The sequence below is a fragment of the Rhineura floridana genome, chromosome 17 (assembly GCF_030035675.1).
Source record: "Rhineura floridana isolate rRhiFlo1 chromosome 17, rRhiFlo1.hap2, whole genome shotgun sequence".
NCBI classification, from domain to species: domain Eukaryota; kingdom Metazoa; phylum Chordata; class Lepidosauria; order Squamata; family Rhineuridae; genus Rhineura; species Rhineura floridana.
The window spans coordinates 25,994,743-26,018,250 of NC_084496.1; the positions used below are offsets into that span (position 1 = coordinate 25,994,743).

At 48.3% G+C, this 23,508-nt stretch overlaps 1 protein-coding gene across 7 annotated transcripts in view; it reads right to left on the minus strand.

The window, feature by feature from the left end:
• The window catches only part of MPRIP (myosin phosphatase Rho interacting protein), a 173,886-nt gene that overhangs the window by 46,097 nt on the left and 104,281 nt on the right, over positions 1 to 23,508 (minus strand). For 4 of the 7 annotated variants that reach the window (XM_061599706.1, XM_061599708.1, XM_061599707.1 and 1 more), the window contains 4 exons: positions 23,205 to 23,415; positions 14,667 to 14,826; positions 1,412 to 1,553; positions 348 to 461 (listed from right to left, as the gene is read on the minus strand). In XM_061599706.1, coding sequence (XP_061455690.1) covers positions 348 to 461; positions 1,412 to 1,553; positions 14,667 to 14,826; positions 23,205 to 23,415 — 627 coding nt within the window. Of the gene's footprint in view, positions 1 to 347; positions 462 to 1,411; positions 1,554 to 14,306; positions 14,827 to 23,204; positions 23,416 to 23,508 lie in introns of all 7 variants that reach the window. The other 3 variants (XM_061599702.1, XM_061599703.1, XM_061599704.1) reach the window with 1 other exon arrangement.

Sequence of the window (23,508 nt, forward strand, 5' to 3'; positions counted from 1 at the left end):
ACTGGTACAATTCAGGTCCCTGTGCATTACGCAAGTGGAAAGGAGGTGCCCACAGAGGTGAAGAGAAATACCTGCAGAGCAATTCATTTTACGCGCTTTGAAAAATTACGAGATCCTTATCCGGTCTTAATGCACAATATACCTTTTAGCTCAAATTCCCAACCAAGTAATTAGTGTACTGATATAATACTGGGTCTCAAATTTTGCCTTATCAAGCACCTGCTGTTTCCCTGAGTGTAGCGTCCTCCTACAGCAGACGCCTGCAAGACAGAGATCACCCACTCATTCTTGGGGCAACACACCAGTTTCCCTCCATAGTGGAGAACTGCCAACGTCTTTGGGCTCACCGTCATGGAGGACTCTGTAGACCTTCTGTCCAGTGATTTGGCTCTACGATGGGGGGACAGAAGAGAAGTCGACGCATCCAGGATGGAGCCAGTGGCCGTTTCGGCAGCAAAGTCCTGCAACAAACATGTGGGTCACCAACATGGTCAACTTACAGCAACAACCTCTGCTTCCCCCAACCTTGTCCTCTTGGGACAAACAAAGACACCACTTTCGTTCTTTTATGGACATGCAACTCTCTAAGGAACAGAGGCATTTGCAAGACACCCACCATTGCTATTATTTATTTACATTGTGCTTCGTAGAGCAAATCAATGAAAAGATAAGTCCCTGCCCCAATGAGTAGACAATATAAATTTAGACTCTACATGCATGAAGATGACAGAGAGACGAGGGAAGAAACTGTAACAAAAGGATGAACGTGACCGAACTAGTTATGCACACTTGCTAAATGCACAAGCCGGCCCAAATGAATCATTAACCCCTGCCTACACATTTCTATTTTCTTGTGTTTTTAACAGCTGTACCCTAAGCTGCCCAGCTGATCTGATTGAAGGGTGGTGACTAAATCTTCAATCCTCCTTCTCACAGTAAGTCACTTGTAAAGTGTCCATTCCCAGTCACCTGGAGATGATATGTACTCACCACAGGGGATCAGGCTGCAGCCCTGCTCAATGTGTGTTGAAAAGTAAGTCCTGCTTTGTTCAACGGGACTTGTTTCCAAATATGAGTGCAAAGGGCTGCTGCCTTTGGTTCATGTAGGAGAAAGGGTGGGATAGAAATTCTCTCTCTCTCTCTAATACTCATACACTGGGTTGGGGGAGACTCTTCAGAAGCATACTGATTTCAAGCACCAAAGAAATCCTTCCACTCCAAGCCCACTAAGCAGGGTTCAAAATAAGTCAAAATGTCAGAAGCTGCCTTAGACCCACTGGTCCAACTAGGTTCAGTATCTCCTACACTGACAAGCTGTGGCTCTCTAGGGAAGGAAGCCGAATTCTGAAAGCTGTGCAATTCCCCCGACAGAAGCAACATTTCCACATGGACCCTTATTTCACCATCTTACCCGTTTCCTGGGGAAAACCCTCTTCTCACTTCTGCCCTGCCGAGTCTCGCTGGAGAGGGCGGGCCCAGAGAAGGCACTGATCTCCATGTGTTCAGCATTCTCAATATCTAACGCCTCAAATTTCTCAATTACCTGGGAGCGCCTAGAAGACACACAAGAGAAGGAACCAGGGCTGTTTTTTTAAAACACAGGAGCCAGTACAATCCTTAACAAGTCACAACAATTGCATCCCTCTCACCCAATTCCACGAGAGCGTTCTCAAGATATCGGAGCGACAACTCTTTCGTTGCTACTGTTCAGTTCTATCGTATTAATTCATTGCCAGGGGAGGGGAATAAGGAATTTGACAGGAAACCAACTGAATAGGGTTCAAGATGTAACTATGCATAAAAAAAACCACGATTGAGATATGGCCTGAACAAGAGCCAAATATCTTGAATTTATCACATCGAGTCTTTCCATAACACTGAGTGCCAAAGGCAGGAAACCCCTTGGCTGATGACACCGGGCAACAACAAAATACTGAACCCTGCATTGCTGGGAGGGTGTTTGTGGATCCAGCATAGGGCAGCTTGATGTTTGTAATGTGGACTCCCACCCACAGTGAGATAAAGATGAGGAACTTTACATTTCAACCTTTCAGTTTTATTTAGAAAGTGTCCCAATATTCTTTTTCAAGCCAAAAGCACTCCCTGGCCAGAGTCCCCGGGAAGTGCACAGAGCTCACACCTTCTTAAAAGGACAACACCCTGTGACTGCCATGAAGGAGGAAAAAATTGGTATCGATGGGAGCAGAGCCACACTGTTCTTGCAGAAACAACTATTCACAATTTCGAGCCAACCATCCGCCTGGCCTTGCTTAGGGTGACACACCTGGAGGTTAAGCTGTTCCTCAGGGTAACGTCTACCAACTGTAGGCACACTTCTGCGCATGCATGCGTGTCTTGGCATACATTTCTACTCATCTCTCTTTGAGGGCCTTATCAGCTACTAGGAAGCTACAAAAAGAATCGTACAGGATTCCCACAAAGGGATTCCGACATATATGACACGCTCTTTCTCCTTCAGAGCGACTCTTAAGCATTCTCTCTGTTGTGCAATGGAGGGCATAGCTAACTCCTCCAACTCCCTCTGAAGTGTAAGGGACTCTCTCTTAATGGCACTTATGACCCCACCTTTGCACCTAGACAGCGACAAACGGCAAAGTACTTCCTCCACATCACACTTCAAGAGCGGTCGATACAGGACTGCCCCCAACCTGCCCCTTCAGGACAGGAATGCAAAAACACGTAGTTTTGCAGCTAAAGGGAAGGTGCAATGGCAGATGGTGGCTCCACGTCAGCAGGGCAGCACCTTGGACAGATCCATCAAAGTTCGGACTAAAACCCAGAACAGATTTCACCACCTCATTGACATGGAGGCACCAGTAGCCGCTGGGTGGGTGGGTTAAAAAGTACTGAGGTGGTAGAAGTTTGTGTGAACTCTTTGCTCTAGTGTATAAGATTACACAACTAAGGGCTTTCCTGGGCAGCAGGCAAGAAGGGGGCAGGAGACTCTGAAGTGTATTTTTGGTGCTAGGTGAGGGCAAACTCCAATCAAAAGTACAGACGCACCATCACTCCTCTCTCCAGCAGTACTTAGGAAGTCAACCTTACTATTGGGGCAACTTTATATTAATATTTAAAAAGCAAAATAGCTCAAAGTATTCAATGAAACTTATTAACCTCTGCTATTGACCAGTTTTAGTAAATCAACTTTTATGTTTCAACTTGAAAGAACAGCTTTGCAGTCATGTCAGGGATAATTATAAACAGCTTTGGATTACACAAGGAGAAGCACTTGGACTTTTTGTGAATGGCCTGGAGATATTTTTGTGTTGTTGCTCTTGCTCTCTCATTGTGGCATGCCAGAGCTGGGATGATATTTGTTAATTTAGGAGGAGGAGGAGGAGGAAGAGAGGAATTAATTTGTGCTACACGTGGCTTGTATCGAAGATCCTGCCTTGGGGCCCAATGCAGAAGACCTGCAGGTTCTGTCCATTCCTCTGATCCATTGTACAATGAAGGTGAAATCGGTCCAAGCAGAATACTATGCTGGTTACTGTGGAAAATAAGCTGGAAAAGACAAGGGCCTCCAGGTACTTCCACAAGCAGTGAAGAGAATTTATCATGAGAAGCTGTAAATATTGATTTATTTCAGCAGAGAAAAAAGCTGCAAAGAGCCATTTTAAACTCAAAATTGAAGATGCCTCCAATGTGGGCAATGCAAACCTTTGCTCCCATCTCCCTCTGACAAATAAAAGATGGAGAAATGAGGCTGCGAGGACACAAGGCCACACATATTCACTCCATCTTGACTCTGCCTGGCATTGATTGTGCTGCTGTTTCCAAAGGAGTGTTTGTTCCATCCAAGGCTGAGTAAGATGGCCAGCCCCACCTCCTTTGTGACTTAAACTGTGCAAGATCTTACTGCCTGCAACTGTGCTCTTGCACTGGCTGAAGAAGCCTTTCCCAGAGAGTGTTGTCAACTGGCACTGGGCAGGTGCTCAGCTGCCACTTCTGATATGATGAGCTTGATTTGACTGCATTGTTTGCTGAACCTCTGTTTGTTTTGGCCTTATTCATATGATATTGTATTCTCTGGTATGTCTGTATTGAGAGAAATGCTTGCTGCTTTTTAATGCTATTGCTATTCCTTTAAGCCGCTTTGAGCCCAACACTGCTGTTGGAATACAAATATTAAAATCAAATATTTGTAAATCAAACCATTTGAACAATCTGGCAGAGGTGCAATTTGCATATGAATCTGAAGCTGTCTTTGGCCAAGCCAGGGCACTGGCCAGCCTTGCTCACTATTGTCTATTCTGCTGAGGGCTTCAGCCGGAGGCCCGTCTCCATGGCGCCTCTTGAATCCCCTTAAAAGGAGATGCCAAGGATTGAACTCGGAACTTTCTACATGCAAAGCTTTATCACTAAGCAATGCTCTCCCCCACTGTCTTCCTCTTAAGAGATGTGGCCTGAAAGAAAGACAAAGGCAATGCCTAGCAGAGACTGGTGGTTCCGGTGTCAGCGGGTCAGTGAATACACTCTGGGGTTTTGGCCCAAACTCTCAAGGAGCTGACAGCTCCTTCAAAGTTTGAGCCAAAACCCGGAGTGGATTCTCTGCCCCACTGACAATGGAGGCACCAGTCTCCGCTGCCTGGCTTGACTCTCAAGAATAAAAATAAGTGTTTTCCCTGGCATTTGATGTCACAGTGACATTATGCCGGTTTTGATGGATGTTTATTAGACTAAAGTATAATCAAAGAGATGCACTGTTGGACAGGAAGGGACCAGACAACTGTGAAATCCCAACATCCAAGGCAGGAGTTTTACCATCCCAGAATCCTGCTCAGATTAGCCGTCACAATCAGGATCCCAGCATGCCACAAGCAGGGAGACAGAGCAACCCCATGCATCCCCACACCAAGAGGCCTGAAGAAGAGAGGGTCCCAGGTGCCTGCCAGGTTCTACCAGGAAAGGCGAAGATTTAATAGAGTCCCCAAACTCTTCTCAGCCCCTTTTTTAATAAGCCACAGTATGCATATTTTAACTCCCTGCAATAATTTTTAAACTGACAACAGCCTTATTTTTAAAAATATATTATATATCCGATTTTTTCCCCTCCCTCCTCCTCAGTTTTGCAAAAGGGGCAAAAGTCCGGCAAACCCACTGACGAATTAACATTTGTCTTGGCCAAATGGCAAAGGCCTGGAGAGAAATAATTTTTTTTAAAAAAAGCAAGAAAAGAAAACAGAACAACAACAACAAAAACCACCAAGGAAGCAGGTTGATTTCTTATGAAAAGGGGCTTGCACCACCGAGTTGTCTACAGCTCGAAATTTTTGAGATGAGATGGTAGCGAAACAGGCGGAGTATAAAAGGCGGACACGTCACACAGCGGGAGAAGGTGAAGAGCAACAAGACCTGGAAGAAAAGAAAGCTGGAAAATGAATGAACAGAGAAATCATATTTCCTTCTCCCCAACCCACAAATCAAACCATTCTAAGATTTCTAAAAGAAAGCAAAGCAAAACTAAACATACAATACAAATCGTCAGCAAAATAAAAGGTAATCATTGCAAACCCCCCAAAATCACATTCCCACGGTGAGCGGTTATTCTGATCGTTAAGGAAAGGGGGTAGGTGAGTAGCTCTGTGGTGCTTGGCAGCGCAGGAGGGTGACCCGTTTGCCACCTGGCCCAAGCTTGCCGGAGAGACAGGGAGTCCCTTGGAGAACTCAGACCCCCGGAAAGGTCAGAGCTAGACATTCAGCGGACACCCAGCCACTGCTGAAGAGCGTCAAAATGGCAGGGAGAGAGACCGACTGGCAGCAAGCGAGCGACGGGTGGGAAGGGGTCCCCAATTCTTGCTTTGCCTGCAGCGATTTCTCCACAATTTGCTCCTGTCCAGCTGTTTTCCTTGCGTTACCAAATGCAGGTCTGGGAACCGGCTTTTTTTGGGGGGGGGGGGAGGAGAGAACACAAATCCCTCCTCCTACTTCTCCCCTGCTTTGAAATGCACACATTTGCCCCTCCTTTGTAGCTCTAGGGGGACAACCAGGATTCCTAACACCCACATCTGCTGCTGAATGCCTAGTCTGGCCCCAAGTTTGCTGAGAAACATTATAAGAGAGAAGTGGTTTAAAGACTTTGGGTAGGATGCCAAGTTACCCCAGGGTAGAGGGTGGGGTTAAAGGGGAAGGGGAGGGAAAGCAGGATTCTCCCATGCATGTTACGTTTGTGGCCATCTGCCACGCTCCAGGTATTAGAGTGGTTTCTATGGGGCAGGGAGTTTATGGGCCGCCCTGAGCAGCACACTTATTGATTTTGATTTAAGGTGCTTTCATTGGGCTGATTTTTTATTATTTGGCAGGAAGAGAGGGATAGCCAGCAGCAGACAAAATAAAGGGGATGTACGTAGAGAAGGGCAGCTCTTGGGGGACAGGAAGAACAGGAAGGTGATTGTGCTCTACCAGAAAATGTTTAAAAACCCCAGTGTGATATGGAGGACTCACTTATCTAAAATGGAAAGAGAGAGATAAGGTCAAGAGTAAAAATGAGAAACAAGTCAAGGCCACATGTAATTCTGTGCTCCAACTAAGCCAAATTCTGAGCCAAGGGAAGCTACATTCTGCGACCTAAATAAATTTGGTAATGTTGAGCAAATTTACAAAGCTTATTTTGGTTCTCCTGGTTGAAGGGGTTAAGGAGCCATATTGAGGCACTTGGAAGCCTATCCTCCAGACGCTGAATCTGATTCACCACCCTTTCTGGCTTTCGAGATTTCAGCAAGCAGCACCCACACACTTTCAAACATCTTTCTACAGCAATGAGGGCTAGAACTTGGATTATTGTTTGTTTTAAAAGAAAGTCAAGATCCTCAGGTAACTGAATTCAGTACCCAGTATCACATAGTTTCCTTCATCAAGGGGCTAACACAGAGGCCTGAAAGCAGACACCACAACATCCAAATGCTTCTATGCTACATTTCTGCCATCTTCATGGACAGTGCTCAGTTTTTAAGGGAACTTTTCAGATTGCACGAGGCATGCTGGCTGGATGCCCATAGTCACACAAGGACCACTTCAGTCCTTGTGATGATCTGTGCTACTCCACGGGGCTTAGATGAGCAGTGTTGTCGTCTGCTCTCCTTCTGGGAGAAAGGGCAGGATATCAATTTAACAAACAGACAGACAGAAAGAGGCTGCCCGTTTAGCAGCACAAACAGCCTCCTGTTGCTTAAACGGAAGATACACCCCTTCCTCTCCCCACCCACTGAAGCCATCACAACCAAACATGGCTCATCTGCTTCCAAATATCCCCAGCACCATTTTGCAGAGGATCCCACGGCATCCAACACAGCTGGTGGCAAGCAGTTGGCCACTACAGCAGGATACAAGTGACCTTTGTGAAGAACTGGCCGCTGGAGCCTAATAGGTAGAAAGCATGCGCTCAGCCGCCGAGCAACGGATGGCTCTTATCCCGACAGAGAACCACCACCTTAGGGGTAAGGTGGCTGAAGTTAAACACGGCCAAACCGGGAGTCCAGCATTCTCCCACCCCTGGGGACGAAGAGGAGTTCTATGAATGCGCTGCTGGTAGCTCTATGAAGGCTTAGCCTTCATGACAAAACCCAAGCCTCATCCAGGAGCAGACATGCACACAGAGGGCCTCCTGGGAAATAATGTCAGACAAACTTTGTTCAGTTCAGCTTCCAGTGGGCTTCCATACCAAAACGAAAAGGCAAACCTAAGATAGTGTCTGAAGAGTAGGAAAAAAAGGTTGACCAGCAGGGGGAGCATGGACACGAATTAACTGCAAGGCCCGCCTTCCAGGGATGAAGCCCATGTCCCTTGGCATCCGAAGGCTCTTTTCTTATCAGCTGGCAATGTTAACATAAGACAGTATGGGTTGCCGTTGGTCACATATCCTCCTACGGTCCCTATTTAGTATACCCTTTTTCTCATTCCGGGGCACATCTACACTACAAATTTGAAACTGGTTTCAAACCAGTTTAAGAACCATAGCTTGCTTTTAAGATTGTAAATCTTTAAGATGGGTAGCCAGCATGTAACAGAATCCCCAGCATGATCTTACAGCTGCAATTCTCAAGGCACTCTGTACAAAACTACAGCAATTCAAGCCGGTCTGAAACAGGTTTGAATATAGATGCATATGCCAGTTTGCAACTGCATAGCTAATCTGTACTTAAACTAGACTAAACCTAATGTAGTGGGCGACAATGAATTCCTGATCCATTGCTTTCAAACGGAGGGATGTGTATATTTCATTGTCTAGCCAAGCACCAAATCTCAACACCACCATGAAACATGTTGCTGGGGAAATCTCAGCCAAGTACTGTTTTTAAAAGCAAGCTTCTAGCCCTCACGACCGTACAGAGAAAAGCTTGGGTGGAAAGCAAGTTCTAAACAAGAGGTGGCTAACCTGTGGCTTTACAGATGTTGCTGGACTACAATTACAGCCAGGGGTGTAGTTGTCCAGGGTCTCAGAGGGTCTTAGACCCCTAACATTTTTGGGATCAGGGTCTCAGTAGGGTTCCTATGTCTCCACCATCCTACGAGCCAATCAGCATGAAAGGGGAGCGTGTTAGTCACTGAGAAGAGTCTCCTTACATGCTTCCTTGTCCTTTCCTGCCAAAGGAATGAAAGGAAATGAGTCAGCCGCGGAGTAGAATCTTCTCAGTAGCTAATACACTCCCCTTTCATGCTGATTAACTCCTGGAGACATATGTTGTTGTGGGAGAATGCATGAGCAAGGATCTCATTCTCAACCAAGCAGCAAAAAAAGGGGGGAGGGGGTGTGCCTGTGACTATCATGAAGGGACCCCACACTTCTGAATTTGCCTCTCCACTACTGATTACAGCCATCCTTGATCTCGGGCCATGCCGGCTGGGGCTGATGGAAGTGAGCGTCTAACAACACCTGGAGACCTGCACATGAGCCACTCCTGTCTTAAAGGATCTGAAGCCAGAGAAGATATTGAAACAGGGCTTTTACCAGTCAGGGACAATACTGCTGCACCCTACTTAGTGTAAGCAGAGTTTTCAGGACTTCCAACCTTCAAGGAATCCTTCACACCAACATGTCAACTGAAGAGCAATATGTTGTAAGGGGTTCTAGGACATATTCTAGGTTATACCTTTTAGGAACAGGGCCAGACCTGTCAGGCCTCACCATGGGCTCTTACAATGCAACCCAATCTCCCCATGGGAGAAGACATCCTGGGGGGAAGATTTTAAGCCCTCTTTTAGGGGACCTTGTCTGCCATTAACAGTCTTCTTGGCTATGAATTCCTGATAAGCAGCCTCGGGGGTTGAGTGGAGGTATATAACGCAGTTTAAAAAACTGCCACTGTGGGGTCCTGGCTGTGCTGGAATAACCCTTTGGCCTTCAGAAAGCATGAATGTCGGTACCAGAAATGTAAGACTGAAGGGAAGCGACAAAGGCAGGCAGTGAGTTGGATTTTGCTGGCAATGTATAAAGCACTTGTTTGTTACTTGGGACACTGTGTGTGTGAGAGACAGGGAGGGAGGAAAGGAGGGAGGCGTGAACCAGAGAAGGAAGTGGGCTCTTGTGCACAAAGGGAGATAAGGCAGAAATATAGGTGGAGAAGGAGATCCAGGTGCAAACACAGATATAGACACTTGTTACAAGTTTGTTCAGCTCCAAAAAGGAAAACAGAATCAACTCAAAGAAATGTTAATGACACAGCAAGCTAAACAGGAAAATCAGGAAAGCAGCCAAAAGCCCGGCACAAGGGGGAGGGGGATTTGCAGGAAGGCAGGGAAATGTTAATTCACTGGGCAGATGGCCGGCAAGGCGTTGAGAACTGTACTGCACAAGCCCACTTGGACACTAGAGACACATCCCTGGGGAAGAGAGCTCAGCAGCCGCTATGAACCATGATAACTTAGTAGAACCTCCATGTAGAGAGGCAATGCGCCTCTGAACAATGGACACTAAAGGGACAAATGACAAAGCGGCCGCTGTCTTTATACGCTGTTTGAGGTTTTCCCAGAGGCATCTGGCTGGACGACCAAAACCAAACGCAAGGCTAGATACAGCTGTTCTGATGGGTTAGCAGCCTCTGGTGGCATTTCAGACACCAGGATGTGCGCCATTAGGAGGAAGGGCGGAAGATTTCACTCACACACACACACACACACACGCGCACGCACGCACGCGCGCACACACACACACACACACGATTAACAAAACGGAGGTTTTTATTGTATTACCAAAACGTTTCGGCTTCCACCTTCATCAGCTGCTAACATACGTTTTATATATATATAAATGCACAGCTGCCCCAGTCATCTCCTAATGGGTCTAACAACTCCCCAATATTCACATTGCTCTCTCCCTCCTGGCATTCTGGTACTTCCATCAGTTGGGACAATTTCCTCCGCATCACCGGCAGCGGCTAGGAGGGCAGGCCAAACTTATGACGGGAGGAAGTCACATTAAGCCAGGCCTCAAGTAACACTAAGCCAAACTCTGACTCCGTATGAACGAGCAGGTTCCCAGAGAGGAGACTGTGGCCGCTGCACTCCTCTCCTGGTCCTGTAAACCCAAGAACATGCCTTGGTTACAGTTTATCTGGAACGAGACGAATGGCAAACCAAGGTCCGGGCGACACGCCAAACCAAACCATGGCTTAGCTCATGGAAGCGCAGAACCAGGAGGAGGGCGGCAGCTGCGCTCTCCTCTCCGGGAGCCCAGCAGTCACACTACATCACGGTTTGGTTCTGCGTTATGTGTGAAACCAGCCTGTTGTGGGGTAAGTGTTCCCAAATGGTACAAGGATAGCTTTCAACAGCTCTCTCCCCATTTTCAACAGCATCTCTCCAGTACATGCAACAGGCAGCCTGGTTCTTAATATTCGGAACCTAGAGATCCCCTGAGCTTGACGAAAGGAAAGGGCCACTCTCTCTGTACCTCTCTACAACACGGGTGGGGAATCTGCTCCAGATGTTATTGGATTACAGCTTGCATCATCCCTGTCCGTTGGCCATGCGGACGGAAGCTGGAGCCCAGCAACATCTCGGGGGGCCACAAGTCTCCCATCCTTGGTCTACACCATGTTATGTTCCCATAGCTCAGAGGTGGGGAAGCAGGGGGGCCCCTCCAGATGTCGCTGGACTGCAGCTCCCATCATCTCTAACCACTGGCCCTGCTGGCTGGGGCCGAGTTGCCCACCCCTGCTCTACAAGCCGACTGGTTTCCTTTGCTCTTGCCGTTGCACAACATCATGAATCAATTTTGCAACGCAGGAGCCTCTGAATTTGTGCTACTTACTTATTTAAGGCATTTGTATACCACTTTTCAAACCACAAAGAGGTTTAACACACACACACAAACACAGAATAAAACCACATAAAAATTTAAAATCAGATATCAATTAACAAACTATTGCAGAAAGATACTGTCTCAATAGCCTGCCCATACACTTGGTGACGTAGAAAAGTTTCAGCAGGCATTTAAAAATTAGAATCAATGGTGCCTGCTGAATCTCTCTTGGCAGAGCATTCCACAGCCCTGGGCCATGGACATTAAAAGCTCGATGAGCTTTGCCAACTTGGGGGGTGCCCAATGCTGTTCCGGCAGATGATCTCAGTGATCGAGCTGGGATATAAGGATTCAGGCGGTCCCTAAGATACTAAGTTGTTCGGGACTTTGTAAATTAATACAAAGCCCTTAAACATTGCTCGGTAGTGGATGGGCAGCCAGTGCAAATGTTTTAACAATGGTGTCACAGGTTGCCAGGCATGTGCTCCTATCTGCAGTCTGGCCACCACATTCTGCACCAGCTGGAGCTTCCGAACAAGGCCCAAGGGCAGCCCCACATAGAGCACACTGCAGTAATCCAGCTTTGAGGCTACCAATGCACGGACTACAATGGTCAGGCTACAGTGATAACACTTCTCATGGTATGTATGTTTCCTCCTTTGCAAAAAAGACAAGCTGCATCTTTTGCAACTTAACGTAAGGCAAGGCGTCACACGCTCAGCCAACCAATTTCTGGACAGAGTCTGGTCAGCCCTACCTGCCAGGTCTTTAAAGTTACGTAAAGCCTACACCTTCTCGACATTTTTACAAATGTGTTCTTAGGACACATGTCAGGAGAGAAACACAAGGAGCTGCCCACCTGTCTGGAACTTCCCACACATGCGTGGAATCTGGTACCTGGCACAACACTGGTCATCTCGAAAAGTGCAGCTTTCCTCTTTCAAAAATGTTTCTAGATTGCACATGAGAAACAGCTGATGATGTTTCAGGAGCCAAGAGTGGGGTAGGGTAACTGGGTGGGATTCCTAGACGCCTGAAATGGGTCTTGAATGCCCTGCAGAGCATCCCTATTCATCTCCGCTTTGATACTACACAAACAATTTTGCAATATCTTTATTCTTCCCCCACTCCCACTGCACTTCAGCAACTCTTCAAAATTCTTGGCTGGATGTCACCACCACAGTATAATCCAATGAGCTTAGGACATTTATCCAAAGTTTGCCAATTGCATCCCCAAACTTCCTATCTGAGACAGAGCCCAAAATCTTTCTTGGCTGGACTGCGCCCAAAGAGTTTGAATTACCAGTCTAAAATAAGCACACACTAAAAACACTTTAACAAATGTCAGGACAAACAAATGATTCAAAGCATGTTAGCTTACGCTTTGCAACTGTTTATCAACAGGTAGGCGTGACCTGTGGCAACTCAACAGCGCATCCCTTCCCCTCTAAACCAGGAACCCAAAGATGTGCGTGCTGTTGCACTTTTGTGGGGAGCCACTAAAGCTATAGGTTGCACCTTCCCTGAGCAATAAAGGGTCCCTAGGCTCTCAAGTGACTCTGGCCACCTAACTTGCCCGTTGGCTTGCTCTGATAAGAGAGGATCCGGATCAGCCTAGGACTTTGCTTAGATAACAACAGTGGCGGACTACACGGGCACCTGACTTCTAGCTAGTAATTAATTCTTGGCATCTGGCTCTCACTCTGCAGTTGGTTGCAGTTCAACACTGATGCCCTCTTCTTCCAACTGCCACCGACATTTTCTGTGCTCCTGAGAGCAAGAGGCTCTGATGAGGCATGGGGGCCAGCCTGCCAATCATCTGAGCACCCACTGAGGATTTTTCCTCTGCATCTTTCAGGAGTGACTATCAACCAGCCTGAACTGCGGAAAAACCTACAGGGAACATCGGACACCAACATAAAAAATGTAGCCCCTCGACAGCACCATGCTAGAGGGAACATGCTTGTCAGAACTCAAGAGAGCAGACAACTTTCTACAGGCCTCATCATGCCAAACCAAGAATGAGGGAAGATTTAGAAAGGCAAGCTCCAACTATGATTTGTGAGGGTTCTGGAATGTCACCCTGAAATACACAAACACAGAGTCACACACACGTTTGCAAGTTTTCAAAACACATTTGCAGCCACCAACATGAGGCTTGCCAATCAGGAGTGAGATTACAATCATCAAGCTATTGCACACTTACCATGATACTTCCCAGCTCATTCAGCTCTCCTCAGTAAAGCCCCCTCAAGCACCTGTCATTGCTCATTAAGCTACATGGCATAATTGCAAGACTCCCCCCATCACACGCATAGCCTGGGGAAAGTGTGTTTGTGGGGAGAGCGGGAGAATCATGCAATGTTTCATCATCAAGCACCAACAGCATTAAAATATGGTGCTGACCCACTCCACTTTTGGAGGCCTCATCTGTATGTGCTCAAACTTTGTTTCAAAAGCATCAGGCCCAGAAACTTGCTGCATCAGTCATTCTTTTTGAAAAAGGCTAACATTTTTCAAAGTTCCAGAATACCAGGTACCAGAATCCATTCCCATACGGTGACACTCACAAAAGCCTTGCGTAAAAGTCATGCCCCAGAAAAAGGAATTGGTTTGCACCCTGGACATAACGACAGTTTCAGAGCTTGGATGCAATGCTCCAGGTGGTGACTAAGCCGAGATCTTTTCAGAGATCTGCCCACTGGCGCAGCAGCACACGTGGCTTGCCAAGACTGCCCTCCTGATCCCTTCTTAGGATCACCAAGCAACGTCTTGACATGCCACTTGATTGCCCATAGGGTGTTTTGTGGCCTCCCATGGAAGGAAGGCCACACACCCTTCGCTCTTGACCCTGGTCACCCAGCAAACGTGGCCTCACACAGGCTGCCAATAGTTGTGCATGGCAAAGACAGCAGCGAAGCTCAAACATGCTCAGACATGGTGCCATTTCTGCCAGAGCCGTGGCCAATCTCAACCACCAGGAGCTAACAGGCCTCCGAAAAACCAGAACGCAGCCACAGGAGTAGCAGCGCCGTCCGTCCCTTACCTCCTTTCGTTGCCGAAGAGCCGAGCCACTTCTTCCCGCCCTGGGCTGCGGGCCCGGGCCCTCCACTCGATCTGCTTCCGCTCCGCCTGGAAGGCCTCCCGGTTACTGATCCTAATGGCCTTGGGGATGTCGGCCAGGGTGGCGTACTGCCGGCTGGCTTTAAAGGACAGGGGGCAGCCAGGTCTCTCCGCTCCCCTCGCCCCCTCTCTGACCGTGGAGTCCTTGGGCGTGGAGGAAGAGTCGTGTGTCGGGTCCAGAGAACTGAGAGAGAAGCTGTAAACCATTCGACTCCCTGGCTGGGGACCTGGGGAAGGAAAAGGGCGGCTCTGCTCCAGAGAGGGCAATTGGGGGTCACTGTACCTGTTGTTAGGGGTGCCAGGGCTGGGAGGGGACGGTGGGGTCGGCAATTGCTGCTCTTCCGGCTTTCCATCTTGCTTTGCCTTCTCCAAGGAAAAGTAGCCGCTCTCTACGCGTGTCTTCCGTCCACCGTCGTTTCGGTCCCCGTTCATGGCGCTCTCATCTATGGGACAAAGAGAGGCTGGCGGTCACCAGGTTGCATTTAGATCCCTGCCCGTGGTTACACATTGAGGGGATGGCATTTATATTTCAATTTTTTCTGCCTGTTGTGCTCCCAAGGTATTTTATAGGAAATAGCAAAAGAGAAACAACAACAACAACACCAAAGTGAAGTGTGTAAAAAGCCAAGCCAAAAGGAGACAACCACAAACAGCGACCTCGAGAATGGCAGCAACGTGAACGTTTAAACATTTCATACAGCCGCAACAGAAAAGAACAAATTATCCCTTATCAAAAAGCTAGCAGGAATGGCAACACGCGGAATGCATTTGGGGAGGTTATCCGCAAACAGGGGGACTGCCTTGTACGTCAGCAATCCAGCCTAGAGGTTACCAGTGCATGGACAACCGTGATCAGGCTACCCTGGTCCAGAAATGGCTGCAGCTGTGTTGCCAGCCAAACCTGGTAAAAAGCACTCCTAGCCAGTGAGGTCACCTGGGCCTTTAGTGACAAAGATGGAACCAGGAGCACACCCAGACTACAAACCTGCTGTTTCAGAGAGAGTATGACTTCATCCAAAGAAGACAATTGACCAGTTATCTGGACTTGGGAACTACCTACACACAGCGCCTCCATCTTGTTAGGATGCAGAGTCAGTTTGATGGCCCTCATCCACCACTGAGTCCAGTTACCAGTCCAGGGCTTGTACGGCCTCTCCTGATTCAGATGTTACTGAGAAACAGAGCTGGGTATCATCGGTGTACTGCTGTCATCTCTCCCCAAATCTCCTAGTGACCACTCCCAACGGCTTCATATAGATGTTAAACAGCACTGGGGACAATATGGTACTCTGCAGCACATAGGGCTGGCGCCAGGCATGACTGGGTCCTTGGGAACCAGCCTGCCCTGGGAGCACATCACCTGCCTGTTCCACCTACCTCTCTCCTGTCTTCTCCTGCTGCACGGGCAGGGCCACCATCGACCAAGATGGCAGCGGAGGCTTCTCTATGCGGCTGATGCCCCCACCGCCATCTTGGTTGATGGCACGCATGTGCGGTATTCTATGTGTGTGTACTTGCCTGCCATCAACCAAGATGATGGTAGGGCATCAGCCCCTTACAGAAGCCTCTGCTGCCATTTTGGATGATGGCAGCCCTGCATGCGCAGTGCACGCAGCAGCAGAAGACAGGAGAGAGGTAGGTGGAGCGAGCAAATGGGCAGGCGGCCTAGAAGCTCCGTGCCGTGGATCGAGGAAGGGGAGCTCTACTCTTCCACCTTCATGAGGGGCCCTTCAACCTGGCCACCTTGGCGGCACCCCACAGCTTAACAGCCGGGGGCCGAAAGACAATCACTCAATACTATTCTCTGAAACCGACCCTGGAGATAAGATCAGAACCAATGTAAAACAGTGCCTCCAATACCCATCTCATCATGTCGGTTCAGAAGGATAAGATGGTCAATGGTATCAAAAGCAGCTGAGAGATCAAGAATAACAGGGACACACTCTCCCTGTCCTTCTCCCAAAAAAGGTCCTCCATCAGGGCAACCAAGGCTGATTCAGTCCCATAACCAGGCCTGAACCCAGACTGGAATGGGTCAAGATAATCCGTTGGATCCAATTGTACTTACAATTGCTGTGACAAAACCCTCTCAATCACCTTCCCTAAAAAGGGAGTATTTGCGACCGGGTGGTAGTTGTCACCAATCAATGGGTCTAAGGTGGGCTTTTCTAGCTGCAGTTGGATCACCAGCTCTTTCTGGGCAGCTGGGATCATTCCCTCTCACAAAGATGTGTTGACCACACCCTGGATCCATCTGGTCATACCCCTTTAGTAAGCTTGAATAAGCCAAGAAGGGCAAGGGTCAAGAAGACAGGTTGCTGGCCGCATCATCGCAAGCACCATGTCCATGTCATCAGGCTGCATCCCAAGAGTGGCACTAGAAGTTGCACTAGACACCTCACTGGGGAATACAGTAAATGCAGATGGGGTGTCAAGATTACTACGGAGATGAACAACTTGATCTGTACTATGGTAACCTCAAGGTTAGAGTACTGTAACGCCACTATGTGTTGGGCGGCCTTTGAAGACAGTTTGGAAACTGTAAATGATCACTCAGTCAGACCACCGATGAGAATTAGGTGGGCTGACCATGTTAACACTGGCCCTGGCATAACTGCACTGGCAGCTTATATGTTTCCAATTCAAAGTGCTGGTTTTAACCTATAAAGGGTTACATGGCTCAGCATCCCAGTTCTGATGGAACGCGTCTCCTGACACAGACCTACCTGGACTTTAAGACCAACATCTGAGGCCCTTCTCCAAGTGCCCCCTCCAAAGGTGGTGAACAGGGAGAGGGCCTTTTCGGTTCTGGCCCCCCAGCTATGGAATGCTCTCTCTGCAAGGCCAGCCAGGCACTGATATTAATTTTCCAGTGCCAGGTTAAAACCTTTTTCTCTCTGACATTTGATAAAATATGATGAGCTGGTTATGCTTAGTTGGCTCAAAAGCTGGTTATGTTTGAGCTGCTGGTTAACTCTTTTGAGATATTTTCAGAATGGGCTGTTTTTATTGTTACGATGTTTAATTACTGGATTTTTTGTACATTTTTAACTTTGTGGTAAGTTGCCTAAAGACTGCTTTGTATAAAGGTAACTGAAATATTATTATTATTATTAGTAGTAGTAGTAATTTTGTTTACTACTGCCTGGTTGGTGCTGACTTGAGACAGGGTCTTTTCAGTGGTGGCTCTCCATCTGTGGAACGCCCTCCCCAGTGAGGTGCCTTGGTTTCCATCACTTGACTTTCAGGAGAAATTTAAAAACATTCTTGTTTACCCAGGAATTTGATGGCTGAAGGGGTCTCTTCTTGGTAACCTGAAGATCACTGATGAAATATTGTTTCTAACTGTGTTTAACAGTATTTTTAACTGTGTCTGAGAATGTTTTTAATTGTAATTGTTGTCTTGGAATTTTTAAAACTGGTTTTAGCATGTTTTTGTTTTGTTTTCATTTTCTTAAAATTGTTTTATGTTTGCCACCCTGGACTCCTCCTGGAGGAAGGGTGGGATACAAACTCATTAATAGTAATAATAATAATAATAATAATAAAAGTGGTAGTAATAGTTTTAACCCAAACTTCCCCTATGCAAGTCTGAGACACTGACACACCATCCTTGTTCCAAACCTGACCTCAATGGTGATCTTAAACCTTGCAGCATCTGCTTGGACTCTGCACACTGCAAGACTCACTCTTGGCATCTTACAGAATATCAAACACAAGAAAATGTCCAAAACCATTTAGCCAGCTCCTAAGTAACCAGGTGTTAAGTTGTGTGATCTCAGTTTCCCTTTATAAAACTGGCAACAGCAGTGAGCCAACCCCATTGGGCTGGTGACATTATTGCAATGTGCATTTTGCACATTAGAAGCGCCAATTCAATACAGTTAGGGCTGAGAGCCAATTCAAAATACGCTAAATAAATTCCTAGTTTTAGTTGATTAAATAGAAGGGTTGGTAAATCTGAATAGATCACTTCCAATTAATCAATGCTGCAGTCCTAACTACTCTCAAGCTTGGTCCCTTCCTCCTCCCCCCTTCCTCCCTGCTGAGTTCTCTACATGGGCAACTAAGGAGGAGGACGCTGACAGCCGGCGCCTCCCCCTGGGCTGGCTGCTAGAAAGGAGTCAGGCGAGCAGGGGCTGGCTGAGGGCAGGCTGCGGTTGGTGGGGCAATGCCCCATGTGCCCTAACGAAGCAGCCTCCGCTGTTTTCAGGGGAAATGTTAAGCCCCTTGGGTGGAGGAGGGAGAGCGCGCCAGGGGGACATTCCTAAGTGAGTGATGGGAGACGGCACAGCTGCGGCCCAGAAGGTAGGCAAGGGGAAAGGGCCAGCAGAGCACGTGCGCTGCATGCAGAACGCCCCGCAAACAGTAGACCAGGAGCCCCTCTCTCCCGTGGAAGTCTCAGGCAGTAGACCTGGAGGCAGCTCCAGGGAAGGTGGTGGGGGAACCAACCAAATCCCAGGCGGAGCCCTGGTCTACCGACCGTGGGCAGAGATGGGTAGACCTGGAAGACGGAGTCCTACGGAGGCCCCGATGGGGATGGGTCAGCGGATCTTACCCGGGAAGGGGCTCCAGGAAGTCGGGATCGATTTTGGGAGAGTCCCAGGCGGCGTGTCACGGTCCCGGTTGCCAGGTTACCCAGGTGTGCGTGCAGAGACTTCTGGCAACAGGGTTTTCAGGACCCTCGGAGGACCGCGACGTGGGACGTTCTGCATGCAGCGCAAGTGCTCTCCAGTTTAAAAGGATCAGGTAACAGGTGATGGGGAAGGCGTCTCTCTGACCGAGACCCTGGAGAGCTGCTGCCGGTCAGAGTTGGAAATACCAGGCTGGGTGAACAAGTAGTTGGTATAAGGCAGCTTCAGCAATGAAGGAGAAAGAGAAAGGGCTGCCTCCTCCTCTTTACCCCAGCCCACTGTTCCATCCTGGGACATTTCACAGGCCTTTCGGTAAACTCAATCATAGCGTATGGCTGAGGGGGATTAACAACTTTCAGGACCCAGGAGAGAAAGGTCCGTATACAGCAACCCCAAACTGCCGTCTCCAGGAAGTCAGGGTCCCGGGAGGGGGGGTGTTAGACACTCACAGCATTAAAGGAGCACAGGTATGTAGGAAGCTGTTTAATATGGAGCCAGAGCACTGGTCCATCTACCTCAGTACTGTCTGCACTGATTGGCAGCAGCTCCCCAGGGTTTCAGGCAGGGGTCTCTCCCAGCCCTACCTGGAGATGCCACCCTTGTGGATTGCACCGGGGACCTTCCGCATGCAAGGCAGGTGCTCTGCCACTGAGCCACGGCCCTCCCCTGCGGCAGAGGGCCTCCTGTGCCCAGAGCCTGCAAAGAGGTGCCTCGCTGTGAGACCTTCTCTGCACACACTAGAGGGAAGACCAGGGGATCAGTCAGCCAAAGGCACACTCTCCAATCACGAGTGCCATCAAACTTCCCGCTTGACCTGTGTGGGGCTTGGAACGGGGAAGGTGGAGGAAGCAGGAAACCCCTCTTATCAAGGCCAGGCAAGGTTTCACAGCTTCCTCATTGTAGGGGTTTTTTATCGGTTGGGATTTTTATCTGGGGTGGCTCTGGCTCTGGTCTGGCTGCAGCAAAATTAAAAGACACCCACCCCACATCCTCAGGGTTTTTGCACCAAAACCTCTGTCCTCTCTGCGCCTTCTCTCTTGTCCTTCATTCTACCGAGCTCCCCTGAGCAGGGGAGGGAGGCAGATTCCCTGCCACGTGCATCTCAAATGCCTTCCTGTCCCAACCTCATAAATAACGTTAACATGGCTGCTTCCCCTGGCCCGCCCCAGTGATCTGAGCAATCAATCAAACAAAAAAACCCTCTTTCCCAAGTAGTCCCCATTGCAATGAGAGAGAACCTCAATGTGCACAAAATATTATTAGGCCCAATAAATTTGAAAAGAAAAAAACGTCCTCAGGGGCTCTATGACACACCACACTTTGCAAACAAGCAAACAAGGACCTGGAGAGCCCAGAGCATTAAATTTCACAATGCCCCTGAGCAGGACCAGCTCCAGAGGGTGGCAAGGTTGTACACTGGCCAAGGCCTCAGGACCAGCAGGGGGCCCTCTGCTCTAATAGTGCTGCCATTTCCATGCTGCACACAGGCCCCAAGAGCAACAGATGCAGCCCGAGAGAATTCTCAGTCTGCATTCCCTGTACTTACCTGGTGGGGGGGCACTGAGAGTGCTGTGACCTGCGCCCCCCCCCCATCCTGGAGCCAGCACTGCTGCTAGAGAAGCTTTTTGTTTTTTTCCAAAATGTATTAGGCCTAATAAATAATATTTCATGCACCTACCGGCTTCCTTTGTTTCCGAATGGCTAGCACCCTTATGTGCAATATATGTATATCTACATAAAAATGAAAAAGAAACCCCTTCCCTCACTGGTTTGAGGAGAGGATATAGCTTCAAAACCTCAACTGCAGTTTGTTACAGTCTTAACAAAATTAGCACTTTTTAAAGATACCTTAAATTAGATCAGTGCAAAAGATCTCCAACTATGCACATGGAACATTCCTGATATCAATCGAGAATGTCCCTCTTGACTCTTCTACCCGTGTGCTAGATTACGAGGCTCACTTGGTGGCTGTCTCACAGCTGTGGGTTCCACACACACACCGCCACTGGCTTACCCAGGCCTGAGCATAAAAAAAAATCCCAAATGCATTTGGAATTTCAACATTGTCACTACCAACATTTCAATGCATTTCTTTCAAGGCTTGGGTAGAATTTTCTCGCTGAAGCGATGGCTTGGTGGCCTTTGATGGCTGGTGGCTGCTAGCTGTGAAACAGATCAAAAGAAAGTATGGAAGTTTGAATGCAGCCACCCAACATTACAGAAGTCAAAGTTTTACAGTTGGCCCACTAGAAGAAGCTTTCAAAAGGTATCAAGGAAGCTCCTTTTGGTTTAGGGGAAACTGATACGGATTTCAAGACTGCCATGCAGCACCTCTTCCTCCCTGATCACCTCACGTATTCATAAATGAATTATTAGTAGAAGGACCCAATTAGTTTGCAGTGTTCTCTCTCTGACCCTGAAATCTCCTCAACATCATCTTCCGTCCAGAAGGTTTCATTGTCATTTAATGAACACATTTTGTCCGCCATCCTTCACATCCATCAAGAGGAGCCCCAAGGTATCAAGGACACAAGCAGCCCATCTTGATTAATCCAAAACGCGGCTTAGGCTGGAATGGCCAACTCCCCTGAGAGGAAGGCAAAGAGAAAAGCAAGCTGTTTTGCTAGCCTGCTTCACAACACAGATACAGAAAAAAAAACCCTGGCTCTTCCTCATCTTCCATTGCTAAGGTATCCAAGGGGGAAAAGTCATCATCCTGAGGAAGAAGCAAAGGGCCCAGACTTATTGTTTCATGGAGAACAATACAGCAGAGATTCTGGCAGACTAATCAGAGGAGATTTTTTAAAAAGGCAAACCATCGGGGATGGGTGAATGAAATAGGCTCTCACTGGCTGGGCTTGGCAATAAATGCAGGACATTTTAGGTGGTGGAGAGCCAGTGAGGCGTAGCGGTCAGTGTTGGACTACGACCTGGGAGACCAGGGTTCAAATCCCCACTTAGCCATGAAGCTCACTGGGTGACCTTGGGCCAGTCACCGCCTCTCAGCCTCAGAGGACAGCAATGGTAAACCCCTCTGAATACCCCTTACCATAAAACCCCATTCAATGGGTCGCCATAAGTCGGGATCGACTTGAAGGCAGGCCATTTCCATTTTTAGGTCGTGCAATGCAAAAATCAAGAAATTTTTCAGTTTATCATTAGTTGGGGGCAAGCGCCCTATTCCACCCTCTAGAGGTGGTGGTGGGAAGCACGTGTTCAAGATTCACACATCTCTCCACATATTTACAAGTATATAAGTATATAACATAGCCAGGTCCCACATTCTTTGTCACATTTTTGAAAAGCAATGCACCAAGAAACAGAATCCAGAGCACGGTTTCGTTGTTCACCATGATCTATAGGGGACAAAAGAGACCAACCACAATTTGGGAGACAGCTGAGAAGGGTCAAACCCCACCGTCCCAGACGCAGGGGTCACGAGGCAGCAGAGCTTATCGCCACGCCAATGATGTCCCCAAGCCCACGCCTCTTTGCTTTCTTCTATGGAAAGAAATGAAGTGCTGCTATTTGGACAACAAGACTGCAGCAGGGACAAAATACGGCCACTTCTCCTTCCCTCCTCACCTCCCCCGCCAAATGCCACCCACAGGGACTGGCCCAGCCTCCACTGACAAGGTGGCCCCCCATTGGGAGAACATCTCTCTGCTGGGCAGAGTATGCACAGCTGCCTTGCAGCCCCTTCCAAATTCTCAGGCTCCTCCTCCACACACCCCACCCAGCAAGGTTATGATGAGCATCCTGTTCTGGGGACGCACCTGGAGCTATCCAAATCACCCCCTTACAGTTCCGCAAGGCCGTTCGCTTTACAGCACATTTGCCAATACCTTGGTTTTATCTCCCTGTTCTTGGGCATGGTCCCAGCTCCACGCAGGCTACAGTCATAACATATTTGAACAGGGTCACTGGGAAGTCAACGTCCGTTTCTTAAAAACAGGAGAGACTTGCCTTCTTATCTTTGGATGTTACCCAATCCCTTGCAATGGCAAAATAAGTGGAGGCTGAACAAGGCCTCTGTCCTGTACACAGATACCCTCTAAACTACAGAGATGCAGGGTTGAGGTACGTGAATTCAGCATGTCCCATCTGCAAAACTACTGCTGACCCCAGATGTTCTGTGCTGCCATTGTCCTCTATTTGGATTATGGGGTCCGGGGTTCAACTGTTACCTTCTTTGCTTTCCAGCGTCAGTTCCTTCAGGGAGCAGCCTGGGGGAGGCTGGCCTTGCACAGGGCTCGGGGCTGGGCTGATGCCCCCATTGCCATCAGTTTGGTCTTTGCTTCTCATTTCTTCCTGCCAAAGGGTCGACTTGGTGGTTGGGATCTTCTCTGCGCTGGGGATGTTGCTGCTGGTCACAGCCATCTTTGCCGGGCCGGGTTCCTGGACAGAAAGCAGAATGTGTCACTGACCAGGGTTTTTGTCTCACACCAACTTAGAGAAAGGAGACCCTGTTTGCCGTCTTCCCGCACGTGG